The sequence below is a fragment of the Oncorhynchus gorbuscha genome, linkage group LG12 (genome assembly GCF_021184085.1).
Source record: "Oncorhynchus gorbuscha isolate QuinsamMale2020 ecotype Even-year linkage group LG12, OgorEven_v1.0, whole genome shotgun sequence".
NCBI lineage: Eukaryota > Metazoa > Chordata > Actinopteri > Salmoniformes > Salmonidae > Oncorhynchus > Oncorhynchus gorbuscha.
In genome coordinates this window covers 73,073,977-73,093,836 of record NC_060184.1, presented here as the reverse complement: position 1 = coordinate 73,093,836, position 19,860 = coordinate 73,073,977, and the positions used below count along the sequence as shown (strand labels likewise).

At 46.9% G+C, this 19,860-nt stretch overlaps 1 protein-coding gene across 12 annotated transcripts in view; it reads left to right on the top strand.

Moving 5' to 3' along the window:
* LOC123991376 (receptor-type tyrosine-protein phosphatase mu-like) overlaps nucleotides 1–19,860 on the top strand; it is a 335,771-nt gene that overhangs the window by 202,952 nt on the left and 112,959 nt on the right. For all 12 annotated transcript variants that reach the window (XM_046292910.1, XM_046292905.1, XM_046292908.1 and 9 more), the window contains exons 8-11: nucleotides 2,940–3,248; nucleotides 4,336–4,445; nucleotides 7,499–7,700; nucleotides 9,461–9,563. In XM_046292910.1, the coding sequence (XP_046148866.1) occupies nucleotides 2,940–3,248; nucleotides 4,336–4,445; nucleotides 7,499–7,700; nucleotides 9,461–9,563 (724 nt within the window). The remainder of the gene's footprint in view (nucleotides 1–2,939; nucleotides 3,249–4,335; nucleotides 4,446–7,498; nucleotides 7,701–9,460; nucleotides 9,564–19,860) is intronic.

Sequence of the window (19,860 nt, the reverse complement as noted above, 5' to 3'; positions counted from 1 at the left end):
CTGGACAGAAGGGGTACCACAAGGATCAGTGTTGAGACTGTTGGTCAATGTCTTCAACAGATGATCAGTTCTATATAATTCTCAAACGTATATATTAGTAGTAGAAAGGAAACACAGACTCTTTGTTTAAGTTTTAAAATTTTCCTTTAATACAATTGTAGACAGAAGTTGGTACAGAGTAGAGGTCGACCGATTGATTTTTCAACGCCGATACCGATTAGAGGTCGGCCGATTTAAAAAAAAAAATGTTTTTATATATATTTTTTTTTATTTTTTATTTTTTATTTTTATTTTTTTATTTTTTTTTTGCAATAATTACAACAATACTGAGTGAACACTTATTTTAACTTAATTTAATACATCAATAAAATCAATTTAGCCTCAAATAAATAATGAAACATGTTCAATTTGGTTTAAATAATGCAAAAACAAAGTGTTGGAGAAGAAAGTAAAAGTGCAATATGTGCCATGTAAGAAAGCTAAGGTTTAAAACCATTGCTCAGACCATGAGAACATATGAAAGCTGGTGGTTGCTTTTAACATGAGTATTCAATATTCCCAGGTAAGAAGATTTAGGTTGAAGTTATTATTATAGGAATTATAGGACTATTCCTCTCTATACCATTTGTATTTCATATACCTTTGACTTTTGGATGTTCTTATAGGCACTTTAGTATTGCCAGTGTAACAGTATAGCTTCCGTCCCTCTCCTCACTCCTACCTGGGCTCGAACCAGGAACATAACGACAACAGCCACCCTCGAAGCAGCGTTACCCATGCAGTGCAAGGGGAACAACAACTCCAATGTCTCAGAGCGAGTGATGTTTGAAACGCTATTAGCGCGCACCCCGCTAACTAGCTAGCCATTTGACATTGGTTACACCAGCCTAATCTCGGGAGTTGCTAGGCTTGAAGTCATAAATAGCTGCTGGCAAACACACAAAAGTGCTGTTTGAATGAATGATTACAAGCCTGCTGCTGCCTACCATCGCTCAGTCAGACTGCACTATCAAATCATAGACTTAGTTATAACATGATAACACACAGAAATACGAGCCTTAAGTCATTAATATGGTCAAATCCGGAAACTGTCATCTCGAAAACAAGATTTTTATTCTTTCAGTGAAATACGGAACCATTCCGTATTTTATCTAACGGGTGGCATCCATAACTCTAAATATTCCTGTTACATTGCACAACCTTCAATGTTATGTCATAATTACGTAAAATCTTGGCAAATTAGGCGGCCCAAACTGTTGCATATACACTGACTCTGCGTGCAATGAACGCAAGAGGAGTGACACAATTTCACCTGGTTAATATTGCCTGCTAACTTAGATTTATTTGAGCTAAATATGCAGGTTTAAAAATATATACTTCTGTGTATTGATTTTAAGAAAGGCATTGATGTTTATGGTTTGGTACACATTGGAGCAACGATACGCACCGCATCAATTATATGCAACGCAGGGCACGCTAGATAAACTAGTAATATCAACAACCATGTGTAGTTAACTAGTGATTATGACTGATTGTTTTTATAAGATAAGTTTAATGCTACCTAGCAACTTACCTTGGCTTACTGCATTCACGTAACAGGCAGACTCCTCGTGGAGTGCAATGTAATCGGGTGGTAGGAGCGTTGGACTAGTTAACTGTAAGGTTGCAAGATTGAATCACCCGAGCTGCGAAGGTAAAAATCTGTCGTCCTGCCCCTGAACGAAGCAGTTAACCCACCGTTCCTAGGCCGTCATTGAAAATAAGAATGTGTTCTTAATTGACTTGCCTAGTTAAATAAAGATTAAATAAAGGTGTAAAAAAATCTATTTTAAAAAACAGCCAAATCGCTGTCCAAAAATACAGATTTCCGATTGTTATGAAAACTTGAAATCGGCCCTAATTAATCGGTCCACCTCTAGTACAGAGTACAGAATATGTTGACTCTCCACCAGGTTCTACAAAGTGTCTAAGACATCCTGTAACTCATATAGCCTCCCCAGTCCCCCTTGCCTGACTTTCCCTGGCAACATTTTAATAAATCTAACCTCCCCTTGACAGCAGCAAGCATATTGTCAGAAATTAAAAGCTCAGAAGTTTGGGTTTGACCAAAAATGTAATCACAATTATAGGGTCATAACAAGGTGAACGAGTCTAAGCATCTTCTGACAGGTGGCTGTTTTCATCAGGCCTGCGCAAGCCTTGTGTTCTCAGACAACCAGTCGTATTCTCAGAACTTCAGACAGCCACGGTGGGGCCCAGACAGGAGGAGTATGAGTGTAGGTGGTTTCTGCCTTCTGATAGTGTCTGAAGGGCACAACCCTCAAAACAGGTGTGAACACACACACAGAGGTCTCCTAAAAGGAGACCTTAGTTTATCATAACACAATTTATTAACCCTTATCAAATGTATGAGGCCTTGGTTTAACACCTTCAAGACCATTACCATTCCCTTTCAGAGTGGGGGTACCACAAGGATCAGTATTGGGACCATTACCATTACCTGTCAGAGTGGGGGTACCACAAAGATCAGTATTGGGACCATTACCATTACCTGTAAGAGTGGGGGTACCACAAAGATCAGCTTTGGGATCATTACTATTCCCAGTCAGTGAGGGTATCTCAAGGATCAGCCCTAGGCCCATTACTGTTCCAAGTCAGACCCAGGAGGCAAAGTGGTTTACACAGAGCCACAGCAGGGGAGAAATATGGGTAGGTAGGGGGATTGGGATGTTGCAACTGTTTGAAGGACTCAGGATTTAGTGCTTGCCAACATTATTTGCCTGTTGATATCAAAAAGCTATATTGAAGAGGAAGGAAAAACATATTTTTGGAAAATCTTGGAATATATGAAATGATTTCAATGCTTTTATACATTAGTGTTAATGTTATCTTTATGAAAGACACATTTTCTCCCCCCTCACTTGTCCCCCTCGCTACAGACCCCATGCATGGCCCCCAAAGACTGGAGGTGGTGGACATCAAGTCCAAGCAGATCACAGTGCGCTGGGAGCCCTTCGGCTACAACGTGACCCGTTGCCACAGTTACAATCTGACTGTCGAGTACCGCTACCAGGCAGACGACAAGGAGGAGACCCGCGAGGAGGTGTGCTACGACACCTTGAGCCTGGCGCCGCAGCACACCATCCGGAACCTGTCACCCTACACCAACGTCAGCGTCAAACTGGTGCTGAGGAACCCCGAAGGCATCAAGGAGAGCATGGACGTGGACGTGCTGACCGACGAAGATGGTAAGTGGGCGAGGTTCTGTTCTAGAATAGCATATTAATTGGATAGTAGTGAAATACCCGATGGGCTGGACAATTCTCATCTCATCACGCATCTTGGAAATCAATCAAACCGACGTCATTAACCCAAATGGAAAAATCAAATGATTTATTATTTAAATAGTGAAAGTGTTTTGGCTATGGAGAGAAACAAGAAAGTGCAGTTTCGGGCCATTTTAGTGGAAAGTAATGCGGTCACTGGAGATGAGTGTGTGCGCTAGTGGGTCTGGCAGGTGTGATTTCATTGTTTTGTATGATGTTGTCATTTGCATGTGTATGTTTTGTATTGTTTATAAAATATTAAATGTATAGATGTTTTTAAAATGAAATAGAATTGACCCCAACTCTGCCCTGCCAAAACGTCCAACATTCAGCTTTTCAAGGCCATCATTGGGGCCTAACAGAGAACATGACAGCATGAGGGCACGTGTTTCAATAGTTATTTGAAAGCACTTACGTCGCCCTCCTCTGATACATACACCTACTTCTGCGTGTTTCCTTTTAATTGGTTTCTTCAATGGCCGTTTGTAAATGACAATCTCACGCCGCTATTTAAAGTGATATTAAACGTTCAAAGGATCTCGATTGAATTGATCTTCCTGATAACAAGTAGAACTTTTCCACATAGGTATAGTATGTGATATTTATTTGTATTTATTTATTTGCTAGAAACATGAAACCTTTGACCCTCTTATGGGTAAGAAAATGGAACGGCGTGCTTTCCTTTTATTGAACTGTTTTGCCAGCGAGTTGTACATGTAGCGGGTCTTGACCCTAATGCTAGTTGGTTTTCCTTCCGATGAGCACCCAGCACTGTGTACCTCCCAGCCACACTGTAAACCATGATGTTTTCTCATAACTTTTAGGTCATTGAAGAAGTTGAAAGAGACTATGGCAAAACATCCAGTTTGACTAAATGTACCGTACTGTTTCAGGACCTCACTGGGGTCAGGGAGAACGAATAGAACTGCACGACCATGACCCCCCCGCCCCCAACCATTTATGATAAAGTCACTCTATTTCATTTCCCCCTATTCCCTGTCCACCTAAGTGCCTGGCGCTGTGCCACTCCAGTCCATCCAGGGGAGCACCTACGAGGAGAAGATCGCCCTGCGATGGAGCGAGCCTGTCCAGACCTACGGGATCATTAAGCAGTATGAGGTAAGATCATCTGGGGAAACTGCTAAGCCCAGCCGGTCATCTGGGCCCACCTTTCTGTCTTTCTTCCTCTCCCTTTTTCTCTCTCTCCCTCTTCCCTCCAACACACATCAAACTCGTCTGGCAGGAGCCGGGCGGCTTCCATTATCGAATAAACCCAACCTAATAACCTTAAGGTCTGTTAACACAATCTATTACCCACTGAAACCCCTCCAACAGCATGACCCGCCCCAGCCATGACCCGCCCCAGCCATGACCCGCCCCAGCCATGACCCGCCCCAGCCATGACCCGCCCCAGCCTTGCCCCGCCCCAGCTATGCCCCGCCCCAGCCATGCCCCGCACCCCAGCCATGCCCCGCCCCAGCCATGCCCAACCCCACCCCAGCCTTGCCCTACCCCACCCCAACCATGCCCCACCCCACCCCAGCCTTGCCCTACCCCAGCCATGCCCCACCCCACCCCACCCCAGCCTTGCCCTACCCCAGCCTTGCCCTACCCCAGCCATGCCCCACCCCAGCCATGCCCCACCCAGCCCAACACCATCCCTCCCAACCCCAGCCCCACCCCACCCCAGCCTTGCCCAGCCTACCCCAGCCCTGCCCCACCCCAGCCCTGCCCCACCCTAACCCAGCCCTGCCCCACCCCAGCCCTGCCCCACCCCACCCCAGCCATGCCCCACCCCAGCCCTGCCCAGCCCAACCCCTCCCAACCCCACCCCAGCCTTGCCCCACCCCAGCCTTGCCCCGCACCGCCCCAGCCATGCCTAACCTAACCCAACCCATCCCTAACCCAACCCAACCCTCCCCACCCCAGCCATGCCCCACCCCAGCCATGCCTTGCCCAACCCCAGCCATGCCTTGCACCACCCCAGCCTTGTCCCATCCCAGCCTTGCTCTACCACACCCCAGCCATGCCTAACCCAACCCATCCCTCCCCACCCCAGCCTTGCGCCACCCCAGCCTTGCCCCACCCCACCCCAGCCATGCCCCACCCCAGCCTAACCCAACCCCAGCCTTGCCCAGCCCAGCCTAACCCAACCCACCCCAGCCTTGCCCCACCCCACCCCAGCCATGCCCCACCCCAGCCATGCCCAGCCTAACCCAACCCAACCCAACCCTCCCCACCCCACCACTCCAGTTGCTCAGTTCCAACTATTATTATGAGCCGTCCTATCCTAAGCAGCCAACACTGATTTGTACTGATTGATTTACACTGTTGAAATACAACTATAGAGTTGGTCGTCAAGCTTCTGGCATAGTGATGGAATAGAAACTGGAGGCACACAGTACTTGAGTATTGTTGTCATAGGAGCATGGGGCATACCTTCGAGTTAGACGGTGGACCATGCTGCACTTAATCTGTCTAACATCATCCACTATTTATATAGAATATCGCAGACTTAAAATACCCCTCATCAACAACACTGCGATGTCAAGACGGAAACATCTGGCCCTCTCCAACGTTTACACAACCTACCTGAAAAGATCATATAGCTGTGTGGTTTCCTGTTATCCACATTTGTACATAAAACAGTTGGTGGAAAGCACTGTACATAAAACAATTGGTGGAAAGCACTGTACATGAAACAGCACTGTAAATGAAACAGCACTGTACATGTTTATAGGCTACTCTAGTTCAACGTGTTTCTCCTATCGCAGCATTTGCCTTGCGTTTGACGTGTCCTTCAACTCCCCACACAATAAGACGAAAATAGGATTTTATTGCGTTAAGAAGAGCCATTGTGCTAGACCTGAATTTGTGGAAAAATTATCCAATTAAGCTGTCAGATATGCTCGTAATTAAATTATATTCTGTCATCTCGAGCTGACTCTGGGCTGCGATCCGGTTGAAAGAATGGACAAATCAAAAGTTAATTTTTGTACTGCCTCATTAGACTCTGATGGACTCAACCCCATTATTACTGTCATTCGCTGGCATTCAGCTCGTCTCACGTGCTCTTCAGCCTTTTGACTCCATCTCTCTCTCTCTCTCTCCAAAACAGCTTTTTGTTCAGAGTTGAGATCTTTATTGTGATTTCTCTTGGTTGGGGAAACGCAGTGCTGGTTCATTGTTTGAATATGCACAGCCTGAATTCAGAGCCGTCCAACCACAGCTGACCCCTAACCCAAATACAAGCCCCTACTCTCCACACACAAAACACCCCCCACCCCCACAAACTACTTTGACAGCCGTGTGTGTGTGTGTGTGTGTGTGTGTGTGTGTGTGTGTGTGTGTGTGTGTGTGTGTGTGTGTGTGTGTGTGTGTGTGTGTGTGTGTGTGTGTGTGTGTGTGTGTGTGTGTGTGTGTGTGTGTGTGTGTGTGTGTGTGTGTGTGTGTGTGTGTGTGTGTGTGAATATGTGAAAAGCGATCAACGCTAACTTGAATAGCCTTTTGAAAGGCTCCAGATGCATTCCTCCCTCCCTCCTGATATAGACTAATGGCCCAGCAGAGCCCTGAGCAGCAACATTTCACACCTGATGGATACAAATGGTCGCCACCGCACTGCAACACTCCCCATTGTGTCCCTTAATTGGGAATCAGAACAGAATAATAAAGGAGGCTTTCCATTAGGAGAGACCAAATGATTTATTTAAATGAAGCTTTTCAAGAGCGAGAGAGCTGATAAAGTTATATGAAGGAGAGGAGGAGAAAGAGGAGGAGGAGGGTACACGCGACGCTCCACTGCTCTCCCTTTCAGAAAGAAATCCCTAGGCCTCCATTCTCCTACTCTAGAGGAAGCGGGGGGGGGGGGGGGGGGAGCGATTTGAATAAAGCAGGGGGAATGATTTGAATAAAACAACAGACTTGAATGCTGTTTCTATGGAAAGTTCAGGCCTAGTTTGCCTATCAGATACCAGGCTCTGCATACTACTCTAACTTTGTGTTGCAACTCTTTCAGAATTTCTTTTTGTGTATTACAGCTATGATATTCTGGCTAATGTTACACCATAATCTTTACTATATACCCAAACTAACCATAGCAAGCCTGAACCTACATTTGAAACTTTAAGCTGTCCTCTCCAGCCATCTAATCTAGGTTGTGTGTCCATCCTCAGATCTCCTACAAGGCCCTCAGCTCCTTCGACACGGAGTTTGACCTGACCAACCAGAGTGGTAGGGTGTTCAAGTTCAGCAATGAGACATTCCACATGTTTGTGGGTCTCTACCCCGGTTCCACCTACTCATTCACCATCCGGGCCAGCACCGTCAAGGGCTTTGGAACCCCCATCATCACCCAGTTCACCACCAAGATCTCAGGTGAGGAGAAACAATGATCAGGATCAACATACAATCTGTACTGTAGTGCCCAAAATCCTCCAGGACATCCTCAGTAATACAGCAGTGTTTGTGTTCCTGGTGTCTGTGTTTATCTACATTTGTGTATACTTGTCGATCTCTGTCTATGTTTGTGTGAACTGTGTACTCGCCGTTATGTGTCGTCTGTCGGTCTGTGTGTCGTCTGTTGGTCTGTGTGTCGTCTGTCGGTCTGTGTGTTGTCTGTCGGTCTGTGTGTTGTCTGTCGGTCTGTGTGTCGTCTGTGTGTCGTCTGTGTGTCGTCTGTGTGTCGTCTGTGTGTCGTCTGTGTGTCGTCTGTGTGTCGTCTGTGTGTCGTCTGTGTGTCGTCTGTGTGTCGGTGTGTCTGTGTGTCGTCTGTGTGTCGGTCTGTGTGTGTGTCTCTGTCGGTCTGTGTGTCGTCTGTCGGTCTGTGTCTGTCGGTCTGTGTGTCGGTCTGTGTGTCGTCTGTGTGTCGTGTCGTCTGTGTGTCGTCTGTCGGTCTGTGTGTGTGTCGTCTGTGTGTCGTCTGTCGGTCTGTGTGTCGTCTGTGTGTCGTCTGTCGGTCTGTGTGTCGTCTGTCGGTCTGTGTGTCGTCTGTGTGTCGTCTGTGTGTCGTCTGTGTGTCGTCTGTGTGTCGTCTGTGTGTCGTCTGTGTGTCGTCTGTGTGTCGTCTGTGTGTCGTCTGTGTGTCGTCTGTGTGTCGTCTGTGTGTCGTCTGTGTGTCGTCTGTGTGTGGTCTGTGTGTCGTCTGTGTGTCGTCTGTGTGTCGTCTGTGTGTCGTCTGTGGGTCTGTGTGTCGTCTGTCGGTCTGTGTGTCGTCTGTCGGTCTGTGTGTCGTCTGTCGGTCTGTGTGTCGTCTGTCGGTCTGTGTGTCGTCTGTCGGTCTGTGTGTCGTCTGTCGGTCTGTGTGTCGTCTGTCGGTCTGTGTGTCGTCAGTCGGTCTGTGTGTCGTCAGTCGGTCTGTGTGTCGTCAGTCGGTCTGTGTGTCGTCAGTCGGTCTGTGTGTCGTCAGTCGGTCTGTGTGTCGTCAGTCGGTCTGTGTGTCGTCAGTCGGTCTGTGTGTCGTCAGTCGGTCTGTGTGTCGTCAGTCTGTCTCTGTCTCGGGCTGCCTGTCGGTCTCTGTCGGGCTGCCGGTCTGTCTCTGTCGGGCTGCCGGTCTGTCTCTGTCGGGCTGCCGGTCTGTCTCTGTCGGGCTGCCGGTCTGTCTCTGTCGGGCTGCCGGTCTGTCTCTGTCGGGCTGCCGGTCTGTCTCTGTCGGGCTGCCGGTCTGTCTCTGTCGGGCTGCCGGTCTGTCTCTGTCGGGCTGCCGGTCTGTCTCTGTCGGGCTGCCGGTCTGTCTCTGTCGGGCTGCCGGTCTGTCTCTGTCGGGCTGCCGGTCTGTCTCTGTCGGGCTGCCGGTCTGTCTCTGTCGGGCTGCCGGTCGGGCTGCCGGTCTGTCTCTGTCGGGCTGCCGGTCGGGCTGCCGGTCTGTCTCGGTCGGGCTGCCGGTCTGTCTCGGTCGGGCTGCCGGTCTCTGTCTTTCGTTCTGTCAGTCGGTCAGTTTCGAGTCACCCCATAGAGAGAGGACTTTTTGTTGTTGTATCTGTGACATCATGGGCAGCGCCATTGAGGTTACAACCTAGTTGACTACTTTGACTATTATGAAATGGCGGAATTACAGTGGAAGCCTCTCATGCTGAAATGGGTTATATCTATCTCTGAGTCACACTCTCCTGTGCCACCCCCCCCCCTCTCTCCCACAGCTCCGTTGATGCCAGGCTATGACCAGGAGACTCCCCTGAACCAGACAGACAGCACGGTCACCGTCCTGCTGAAGCCTGCACAGAGCCGAGGAGCCCCTGTCAGGTAGGCCCATTCATACGTACATGCACACACACACAGACGCACACACCAATTTAACACCCTGCCCTCACTCCCGACCCCATTTTCCTCTCCTCTCGTTCCCACAATGCTGTTCACCCCACAAATTCCCTTCGCTGCCAACCGCTTCGGCCTCCCTCTGACCTAATTGATTGTAATTGCCTTGCCAAGAGTGTTTTTATCCACACTTGTGTTTTTATAGGGGTTTTTACAATGCATCACGTCTTCATGTGGGCATTTGATCTGAGCAGCACTATATCTTTTGAAGATAAGAACAAAGCTTTTTCTCAGACTCCAAAGACGAGCCCTCTTCCCCCCCCTCCCTTCCACTTTTATGTTGCCAGGTACATCTGGAAGCACAGATTGTCGTCAAGGGTGTCTCTCCTTTGATTTGCACACCACTGTAAATAAACAGGACAGATGAGATATATGCAATATGCTCGGGAGCACAAATGGCGATTCGAGCCATTAATTTTTTTTTCTTTCCTTGCAACGGATGGTAGAGAGAGAAATGAATAACAGCAATGGCAGGTTCCCACACCTCGGCTATGTTAGCCTTCCCTCATTTGCTGCTGCCACTAGTGCTGCCTACGAGCTCTCCATGAAACCTACGGCTGTAAATTGTCTGGCACTAAATGTGTGTAAGAGAGAGAGAGAGACACACGTACGTGCGTGTGCATGTCTGTGCACTGCAGACTGCAGATATTCTGGCAGCTGGGTCTGAAGTTGTCCCACAAACATAGACAGGATATGCTGCTTCGGTCATAGACTGTGTTGTCAGAGTTCTTTTTTGTTGTTGTCCTTAGTCATGAAGTCCTTGTACTGCATTAAGGTCACAGGTTATCACAAGACATGCATTGTTTTTTAATCATTCACACACACACACACACACACACACACACACACACACACACACACACACACACACACACACACACACACACACACACACACACACACACACACACACACACACACACACACACACACACACACACACACACACACACACACACACACACACGGACCAAACGCCCGCAAGATATCCACGAAAGGTTGGACACTGGAATTCACTTGCCGTCAAACATGATCCTTAACTTCAGTATCCTTTAATTTGACAATAGTGTGTGACATAACACCCCCCAATTTTTTTAATCACTGGTAAGATTAACACCAAAAATACAAGACTGTCAGCCCTCATCCAATCCATCCAATGGAGGGGTTGGGTGGGGAAGAAACGTCAATATGGAGGGGTTGGGTGGGGAAGAAACGTCAATATGGAGGGGTTGGGTGGGGAAGAAACGTCAATATGGAGGGGTTGGGTGGGGAAGAAACCTCAATATGGAGGGGTTGGGTGGGGAAGAAACGTCAATATGGAGGGGTTGGGTGGGGAAGAAACGTCAATATGGAGGGGTTGGGTGGGGAAGAAACGTCAATATGGAGGGGTTGGGTGGGGGGAAGAAACGTCAATATGGAGGGGTTGGGGGGGGGGGGGTTGGAAGAAACGTCAATATGGAGGGGTTGGGTGGGGGTTGGAAGAAACGTCACCAGAGACATTCTTCCGAGGACAGGAAGATGTCTGTTGGCCAACACAGCCAGCATCTATGTCCAACCTACCGAAGCGCAGTTCAGAGTAAATATTTATTGCATTTTCCTTTTCCAAATGGGCGGTAATTTAGAATGCATAAGATTTATTTATTTACGATAGCATGTTTTCTCCATTTGTTCCTCAATCTTCCCGCTCTTTCACTCAAACCCAACCCCCTTTCCTTGTGTAACCAGAAATTGTCGGCTCCATCCACCAGGGACGTTTTCTGTATGACATAATTTGCATTCTGTGTATATGTAATTCTGTGTGATTAATTAGGTATTTAGTAAATAAATAATTAAACCCAATTATGTATTGCTGCTTCAACTTGTTAGCCAAGGTTCGTGAAGATAACCAATAATTTACAACTTTCATATGAGACTGAAATAAGGTGACGATTAATATTGACTGCTATTGATGTAAGATATTACTAAATCTTTAAGAGTTTATTCGGGAGATAACTGCTCTATAAACACTCTTTCGTGGTGCCCCGACTTTCTAGTTAATCACATTTACATGATTAGCTCAATCAGGTAATATTAATTACAGAGAAAGGATTTTATAGAATGGCATATCACTTAATCCGGCATAGCCAAAGACACGACGGGGAAGGCAACACTGTTGGTCCCATTACAGAGAGGGAGAAAGCACGTGTAACTGTAGACGTTCAGACTGTCAGACCTGGAGTATTGTGTTCCACAGTAAGTGGCTGAAGAGAATCCTCGGGTGCTACAGTTTGTGGAGAACGCATTCAATTAATGAGCTTCAGATCCATTCTGAATGAGTCATGCAATTAATGAGCTTCAGATCCATTCTGAATGTGTCATTCAATTAATGAGCTTCAGATCCATTCTGAATGTGTCATTCAATTAATGAGCTTCAGATCCATTCTGAATGTGTCATTCAATTAATGAGCTTCAGATCCATTCTGAATGTGTCATTCAATTAATGAGCTTCAGATCCATTCTGAATGTGTCATTCAATTAATGAGCTTTCCATTCTGATCCATTAATGAGCTTCAGGTCCATTCTGAATGTGTCATTCAATTAATGAGCTTTAGATCCATTCTGAATGCGTCATTCAATTAATGGGCTTCAGATCCATTCTGAATGCGTTATCATATGCCACCGTTCTTCTTTGGAGGTATGATACATCTATTTTTAGTACTTTGTTTTAACATGATGTGAGGCGGTAGTGTTGGAATTGATGTGGTTCATTACACAATATACTGTGGAAGAACACGACTGGTTGCTCGCCATTATGTCCTCCCCGGCGATGGGATTTAGCCAGCCAGATTTGAATGTGAATTACCAGATGTTTTGCCTTGATACATTTCACAAAGAATGCAACCCGTCCAACTGATTGGATACGTTTGGTAAAAGCACTTGAATGACAATGCGTCGGGATGCATACAAAAACACAACCTCTGCTTAACTTAAAAAACAAATTAAAGAAGGCTGGGCTATATTTGCCAGGCTTTGTCCTGAATAACACACACACACACGTCATGTTGCATTTGGTGCATAAAGCCTTGTGAGGGACTGCATCATTGACAGGCTGGTGTTTGAAGGGCCGTCTGTCTGGCAGCGTTACATATGCGTGGCGCTACAATAGCAGCCTAACCAGGGGCAAGTTGTATCTTTAAATGGATTACTGTCAGTCACGTTAGCACCCGCGCTAATGTGTCAAATCTGCTACACCGGGGCGAGAACACACCACCCTACACACACAATCACACACTCCTCATTCCTCCTCCTCACCTCCTGTGCCAAGGAAAGCATTTATTCAGTGCTGTAGAGAAAGATGACTTGTGGCCTCCTAAACCCAGCTACAGAGTCAAAGCACTTTCTTTCTGTCAACTGTTTCACTGAGGACAGAGCCATCAACACTCCAGAAAAGAGATGACTGAGTGAGAGCCACTCTCCTCTATTTCTGGCCCAGATCCCTTGTTTCTCTCCTGGAATGTTGAGCTCTATCCACCCCCCAGGGGAGGTATCACATTACTGCTTCTCCTTCAGCTCTATCCGTCCCCTGGGGGAGGTATCACGTTACTGCTTCTCCTTCAGCTCTATCCGTCACCCAGGGGAGGTATCACATTACTGCTTCTCCTTCAGCTCTATCCGTCACCCAGGGGAGGTATCACATTACTGCTTCTCCTTCAGCTCTATCCGTCCCCCGGGGGAGGTATCACGTTACTGCTTCTCCTTCAGCTCTATCCGTCCCCCGGGGGAGGTATCACGTTACTGCTTCTCCTTCAGCTCTATCCGTCCCCCGGGGGAGGTATCACGTTACTGCTTCTCCTTCAGCTCTATCCGTCACCCAGGGGAGGTATCACATTACTGCTTCTCCTTCAGCTCTATCCGTCCCCCGGGGGAGGTATCACATTACTGCTTCTTCTTCAGCTCTATCCGTCCCCCAGGGGAGGTATCAATCACATTACTGCTTCTCCTTCAGCTCTATCCGTCCCCCAGGGGAGGTATCAATCACATTACTGCTTCTCCTTCAGCTCTATCCGTCCCCCAGGGGAGGAATCAATCACATTACTGCTTCTCCTTCAGCTCTATCCGTCACCCAGGGGAGGTATCACATTACTGCTTCTCCTCTCTTAGGAGAGTTACCCCTTTTTAAATGAATTCACAGAGGAAGCGTTTTGTGTGGTGCAGTGTTGTGACAAATGTTTCCTGCGCTCGTCTATTTCCAGTGTATGCGGACAGGAAACGCGGTGATGAGCCTCAACAAGATACCCTGAAATATAAGTGAAATTGAATCTGTGCCGCTTGGCCTCATTTATGTAGACCTCATCCTACTTTATGGCAGGGGATGTTTTTTCATTTTTAATTTCACCTTCATTTAACCAGGTAAGCTAGTTGATGACAAGTTCTCATTTACAACTGCGACCTGGCCAAGATAAAACAAAGTAGTGCGACACAAACAACAACACAGAGTTACACATGGAATGAACAAGCGTACAGTCAATAACACAATAGAAAAAAACAGTGTGTGCAGTGTGCAAATGACGTAAGGAGGTAAGGCAATAAATAGGCCATAGTAGCGAAGTAATGACAATTTAGCAAATTACCACTGGAGTGATAGATGAGCAGATGATGTGTATGTAGAAATACTGGTGTGCAAAAGAGCAGAAAAGTAAATAAAAACAATATGGAGATGAGGTAGTTAGATTGAGTGAGCTATTTACCGATGGGCTATGTACAGCTGCAGTGATCGGTTAGCTGCTCAGATAGCTGACGTTTAAAGTTAGTGAGGGAAATATAAGTCTCGAGCTTCAGCGATTTTTGCAATTCATTTCAGTAATTGGCAGCAGAGAAATTGAAGGAAAGGCGGCCAAATAAGGTGTTGGCTTTGGGGATGACCAGTGAGATATACCTGCTGGGGTGCGTGCTACGGGTGGGTGCTGCTATGGTGACCAGTGAGCTGAGATAAGGCAGAGATTTACCATTGACTTATAGATGACCTGGAGCCAGTGGGTCTAGCGACGAACATGTAGCAAGGGCCAGCCTACTGGAGCATACAGGTCGCAGTGGTGGGTGGTATAAGGGGCTTTGCTGACAAAACGGATGGCACTGTGATAGACTGCATCCAATTTGTTGAGTCGAGTGTTGGAAGCTATTTTGTAAAAAGTTGAGGAATGGTAGGATGGTCAGTTTTACGAGGGTATGTTTGGTGGCGTGAGTGAAGGAGGCTTTGTTGCAAGTCTAGATCTAATTTTGGATTGGAGATGTTTAATGAGTCTGGAAGGAGAGTTTACAGTCTAGCCAGACACCTAGGTATTTGTAGTTGTCCACATATTCTAAGTCAGAACCGTCCAAAGTAGTGCTCCTAGTCGGGCGGGTGCCATCAGCGAACGGGTGAAAGGCATGCATTTGGTTTTACTAGTGTTTAAGAGCAGTTGGAGGCCACGGAACGGGTGTTGTATGGCATTGAAGCTTGTTTGGAGGTTAGTTAACAAAGAAGGGCCAGATTTATACAGAATGGTGTCGTCTGCATAGAGGTGGATCAGGGAATCACCCGCCGCAAGAGCGACATCGTTGATGTATACAGAGAAAAGAGAGTCGGCCTGAGAATTTAACCCTGTGGTACCCCCATAGAGACTGCCAGAGGTCCGGACAACAGGCCCTCCGATTTGACACACTGAACTCTGTCTGAGAAGTAGTTGGTGAACCAGGCGAGGCAGTCATTTGAGAAACCAAGGCTGTTGAGTCTGCCGATAAGAATTCAGTGATTGACAGAGTCGAAAGCCTTGGCCAGGTCGATGAAGATGGCAGCACAGTACTGTCTTTTATCGATGGCAGTTATGTACGACTATACGATAGAGAGGTTGGACAGACAGGTAATAGTGGTTGAAATTTTGGAGGATCATTTTAGAAAGAGAGGGTCCAGATTGCCTAGCTGAGCTGATTTGTACGGGTCCAGGTTTTGCAGCTCTTTCAGAACATCTGCTATCTGGATTTGGGTGAAGGAGAAGCTGGGGAGGCTTGGGCAAGTAGCTGCGGGGAGTGCGGCACTGTTGGCCGGGGTTGGGGTATCCTGGAGGAAAGCATGGCCAGTCGTAGAGAAATGCTTCTTGAAATTCTCGATTATCGCGGATTTATCAGTGGTGACCGTGTTACCTAGCCTCAGTGCAGTGGGCAGCTGGGAGGAGGTGTTCTTGTTCTCCATGGACGTTACAGTGTCCCAAAACGTTTTGGAGTTAGAGCTACAGGATGCAAATTTCTGTTTGACAAAGCTAGCCTTTGCTTTCCTGACTGACTGCGTGTATTGGTTCCTGACTTCCCTGAAAAGTTGCATATCGCGGTGGCTTTTCGATGCTATTGCAATCCACCACAGGATGTTTTTGTGCTGGTCGAGGGAAGTCCGGTCTGGAGTGAACCAAGGGCTATATCTGTTCTTAGTTCTACATTTTTTGAAAGGGGCATGCTTATTTAAGATGGTGAGGAAATAACTTTTAATGAATAACCAGGCATCCTCGACTGACGGGACGAGGTCAATATCCTTCCAGGATACCCGGGCCAGGTCGATTAGAAAGGCCTGCTCGCAGAAGTGTTTTAGGGAGCATTTGACAGTGATGAGGGGTGGTCGTTTGTCCGCGGAACCATAGCGGATGCAGGCAATGAGGCAGTGATCCTGATTGAAAACAGCAGAGGTGTATTTGGAGGGCAATTTGGTCAGGATTATATCTATGAGGGTGCCCATGTTTATGGATTTAGGGTTGTACCTGGTAGGTTCTATGATAATTTGTGTGAGATTGAGTGCATCTATCTTAGTGTGTAGGACTGCCGGAGTGTTAAGCATATCCCAGTTTAGGTCACCTAGCAAAAAGAACTCTGTAGATAGGGGGCAATCAATTCACATATGGTGTCCAGGGCACAGCTGGGGGCTGAGGGGGGTCTATAACAAGCGGCAACAGTGAGAGACTTATTTCTGGAGAGAATCATTTTTTAAAATTAGAAGCTCAAACTGTTTGGGCATAGACCTCGACAGTATGACAGAACTTTGCAGGCTATCTCTGGAGTAGATTACAACTCCTCCCCCTTTGGCAGTTCTATCTTGACGGAAAAAGTTGTAGTTGGGTATGGAAATCTCAGAATTTTTGGTGGCCTTCCTAAGCCAGGATTCAGACACGGCAAGGACATCAGGGTTGGTGGAGTGTGCTAAAACAGTGAGTAAAACAAACTTAGGGAGGAGGCTTCTGATGTTGACATGCATGAAACCAAGGCTTTTTCGCCGGGCCTGGGTTAACCTCCACATCACCCGAGGAACAGCGGAGCAGTATGATGATGGTATGGCTAAAGGCTATCAAAACTGGTTGTCTAGTGCGTTGGGGACAGAATTAAAGGAACATGTTTTTGAGCGTGGTAGAATAGCTTCAGGGCACAATGAACAGACAGGGATATGGTGGAGGGCGGGTACAGTGGCGGTAAGCGCAGGCACCGAATGATAAGAGAGGTTGCATCTCTGGACATGATAGTTATGCTGAGGTCACCGCATGTGTGGGAGGTGGGACAAATGAGGTGTCTGAGGCATGTTGAGTGGGACTAGTGCCACCGCAGTAAACTAAAACAATGATTACTATCCTAAACAACAGTGTACAAGGCATATTGACATTTGAGGGAGACATAAAGCGAGGAATAAAGCAATCACAGGTGTTAATTGGGAGAGCTAGCTAAGACAACAACAGCTAACCGGGTAAGACAACAACAGCTAATCAGCTAAGACAACAACAACAGTTAAAATGGTGATGAATGGGCAGAGAGGGTCGATTAACTACACACAGGGCCTGAGTTCGAGGCTAGTGCCGACAGATTTTTAAAAATGAACAAAATGGAGTACCGTGATTAATGAACAGTCCATCAGGCATCAGCTATGTAGCCAAGTGGTCATAGGGTCCAGTGAACAGCAATAGATGAAACAGGGAAGCCGCGGGGAAGTCGTTACTACCTAGCAAGCGGGAGACACGACGTTTAAAGTTAGCAGGCCGGGGTAAGTAGAAGCGTCTGCTCCGACCTCCGGCAAAGGCCGGTTGAGGGCACAGCGGATGAAGATACGTCGGCGGACCAGTCGTGATGGTACGGCAGGGCGCCGTGTCGACAAAGTGTCCGGGCCAGATGGCAAAAGAGGTATTGTAGTTGTAGAAATGTAGTTTGCAAGCCGAGAGATGTGCCTGGCTCGTGGCTAACTGGTGCTAGCTTCGGGGCAGGGCATTAGCCACTCGGTAGCAGCGATTATCCGATGCAAAGGTCCAGAGCTTATGGCAAGGATCCGGTGGAGTCGTGGATTCTAGCCGTATTGGGGTAGAGTCCGGGAGGCATCGGCTGTGTAGCCAAGTGATCGCAGAGTAGGCCGGGACTGGGTCACTCGGTGGTAGCTAGCTAGCTGTGATGATCAGGAGTAATGGTCCAGGGCTTACGGCAGGAATCCGGCGTTGGAGTGGAGAGAACAGTCCAATACTGGCAGGCTGGCAAGTATTATCCAGGCTAAAAAAACGGCTGGTGTCTGTGAAGGTAAAGGCCGCTAGCAGTGGCTAACAATGACTAAATAGCTAGTAGCTAATCTGCTGGTTAGTTTCTGATGGCTAGCTTCTGATGGAGGTTCTGGCTCTAAGGTCTGAAAAATAGCAGATCCGTGTCACAATGGGTGAGGCGAGTTACCGGAAGGTATATTTAATTTAAAAATGGAAAAGAGACTGAAAATAAATTGAAATATATACAAAAAAGAGAGGACGACAAACCACGAACTTCTCTTTCCACATTAAAATTAAATCTAGATGGGTCCCGGGTCACCTTTGAGTCCATGCCAACGAGGAGGTTGTATGTAATTGGGGTGCCACTCTGAAACGGAGCTAGCAGCACAAGGGCCCCTAATTGGTCTCAGCTGAGGTTGCCCGACTGAAACAAGATCAAGAGTTTAGATTTTTTTGTCTCTAATGCCTCTTTCTCTCTCATGCTCGCTCTCTCTCATGGTCACTCTCTCATAGCTTACCAGGTGCTTATGTAATGATTTCTTACCTCCAGTCTCTCGAAGTACACGGTCACATGTCTCTCCCTGATTTTATAATGACTCTGAGAATGTTCAGTCTCTTAGCTGTCTCACCTTTGCGATTGGTTCCGAAACGGCTCCTGACTATGTAGTTGTTCTCCAAGTTCTTGGTTTACTCTGTCCTGAGTGGAATGGATGAGAGGTTGTTGACTGTGTCTCTATGCCATGTGGAGGAGATAGAGGAGGAGGAGGGAAGGCACACCCTGTCTGGGGGTGAGTTACACCACTTTAAGGAGGAGTCAATCCTCCTGACCTCTCCCCCAAACCTCCCTGACACACCTGGACAAGTGAAGGCTAAATAGCCACTAAAGACCGTTCCCCAAACTAATGTGAATTCCTCTCAAAAGTTTCTCTCTTTTCCCTGGGTAGCTACCAAGTGGACAGTTAACTCCACTTCTCCCTCTTTAAGTATCCTCATTGATTGTTGTGTATTGAATGTCGGAGAGTTAATTGAATGCTAAAAAGGACTATAACTACTATGGGATCTTTACTAACTCCAAAGTAGGCTGTCTTTTTTTGCTTAGTTTTCAGATTGTGTCTCTGTAGTTTTGTAGCTCGCAGTAAAGTTAAGGCCAGAGGAGACTGAGGCAGAAACCAATATGAAACCCGCAGTGAGATCATGGAGACGCAGTTTTGCCATCAGCATTTTCCATATCGCCTGAAGGGAAAATGATTATACTCATAACCTACCAACGCCTCATTTTAAATATGCAGCACTTCAATATGTATTTTTCACTATGATAAACCTGATGGTTATCCAATAAAGACTGGAGAAATAGAGGAGTTGCAGCCATTTTGTGCTGGAGTGATGCACATTTTTCTAGATTTTCTACCATTTATCTGAACATTTACCAGTACCCAGGGCACACCAGGAGAGAGAAATATTTAATTAAGTGGTATTGTTTTTCTCAAATTGATATCGAGACGTTGCAGGTAGCCTTGGAGCAGCCATTTGTGCTGAGTTGTCTATTATTTATTGAAGATGCATCGTTCTTCTCCGGTTCCAGCCCCCGAGCATCTGCTTTTCTCTCTACACTGGCTGTGCCCAGAAAGCAGATGCATTTTTCATCCCGGTAATTGCAAAGAAAATATCAACTTTTGACCTGTTGTCTGGCGGTAAAAAGAATAGTGCTCTATCAT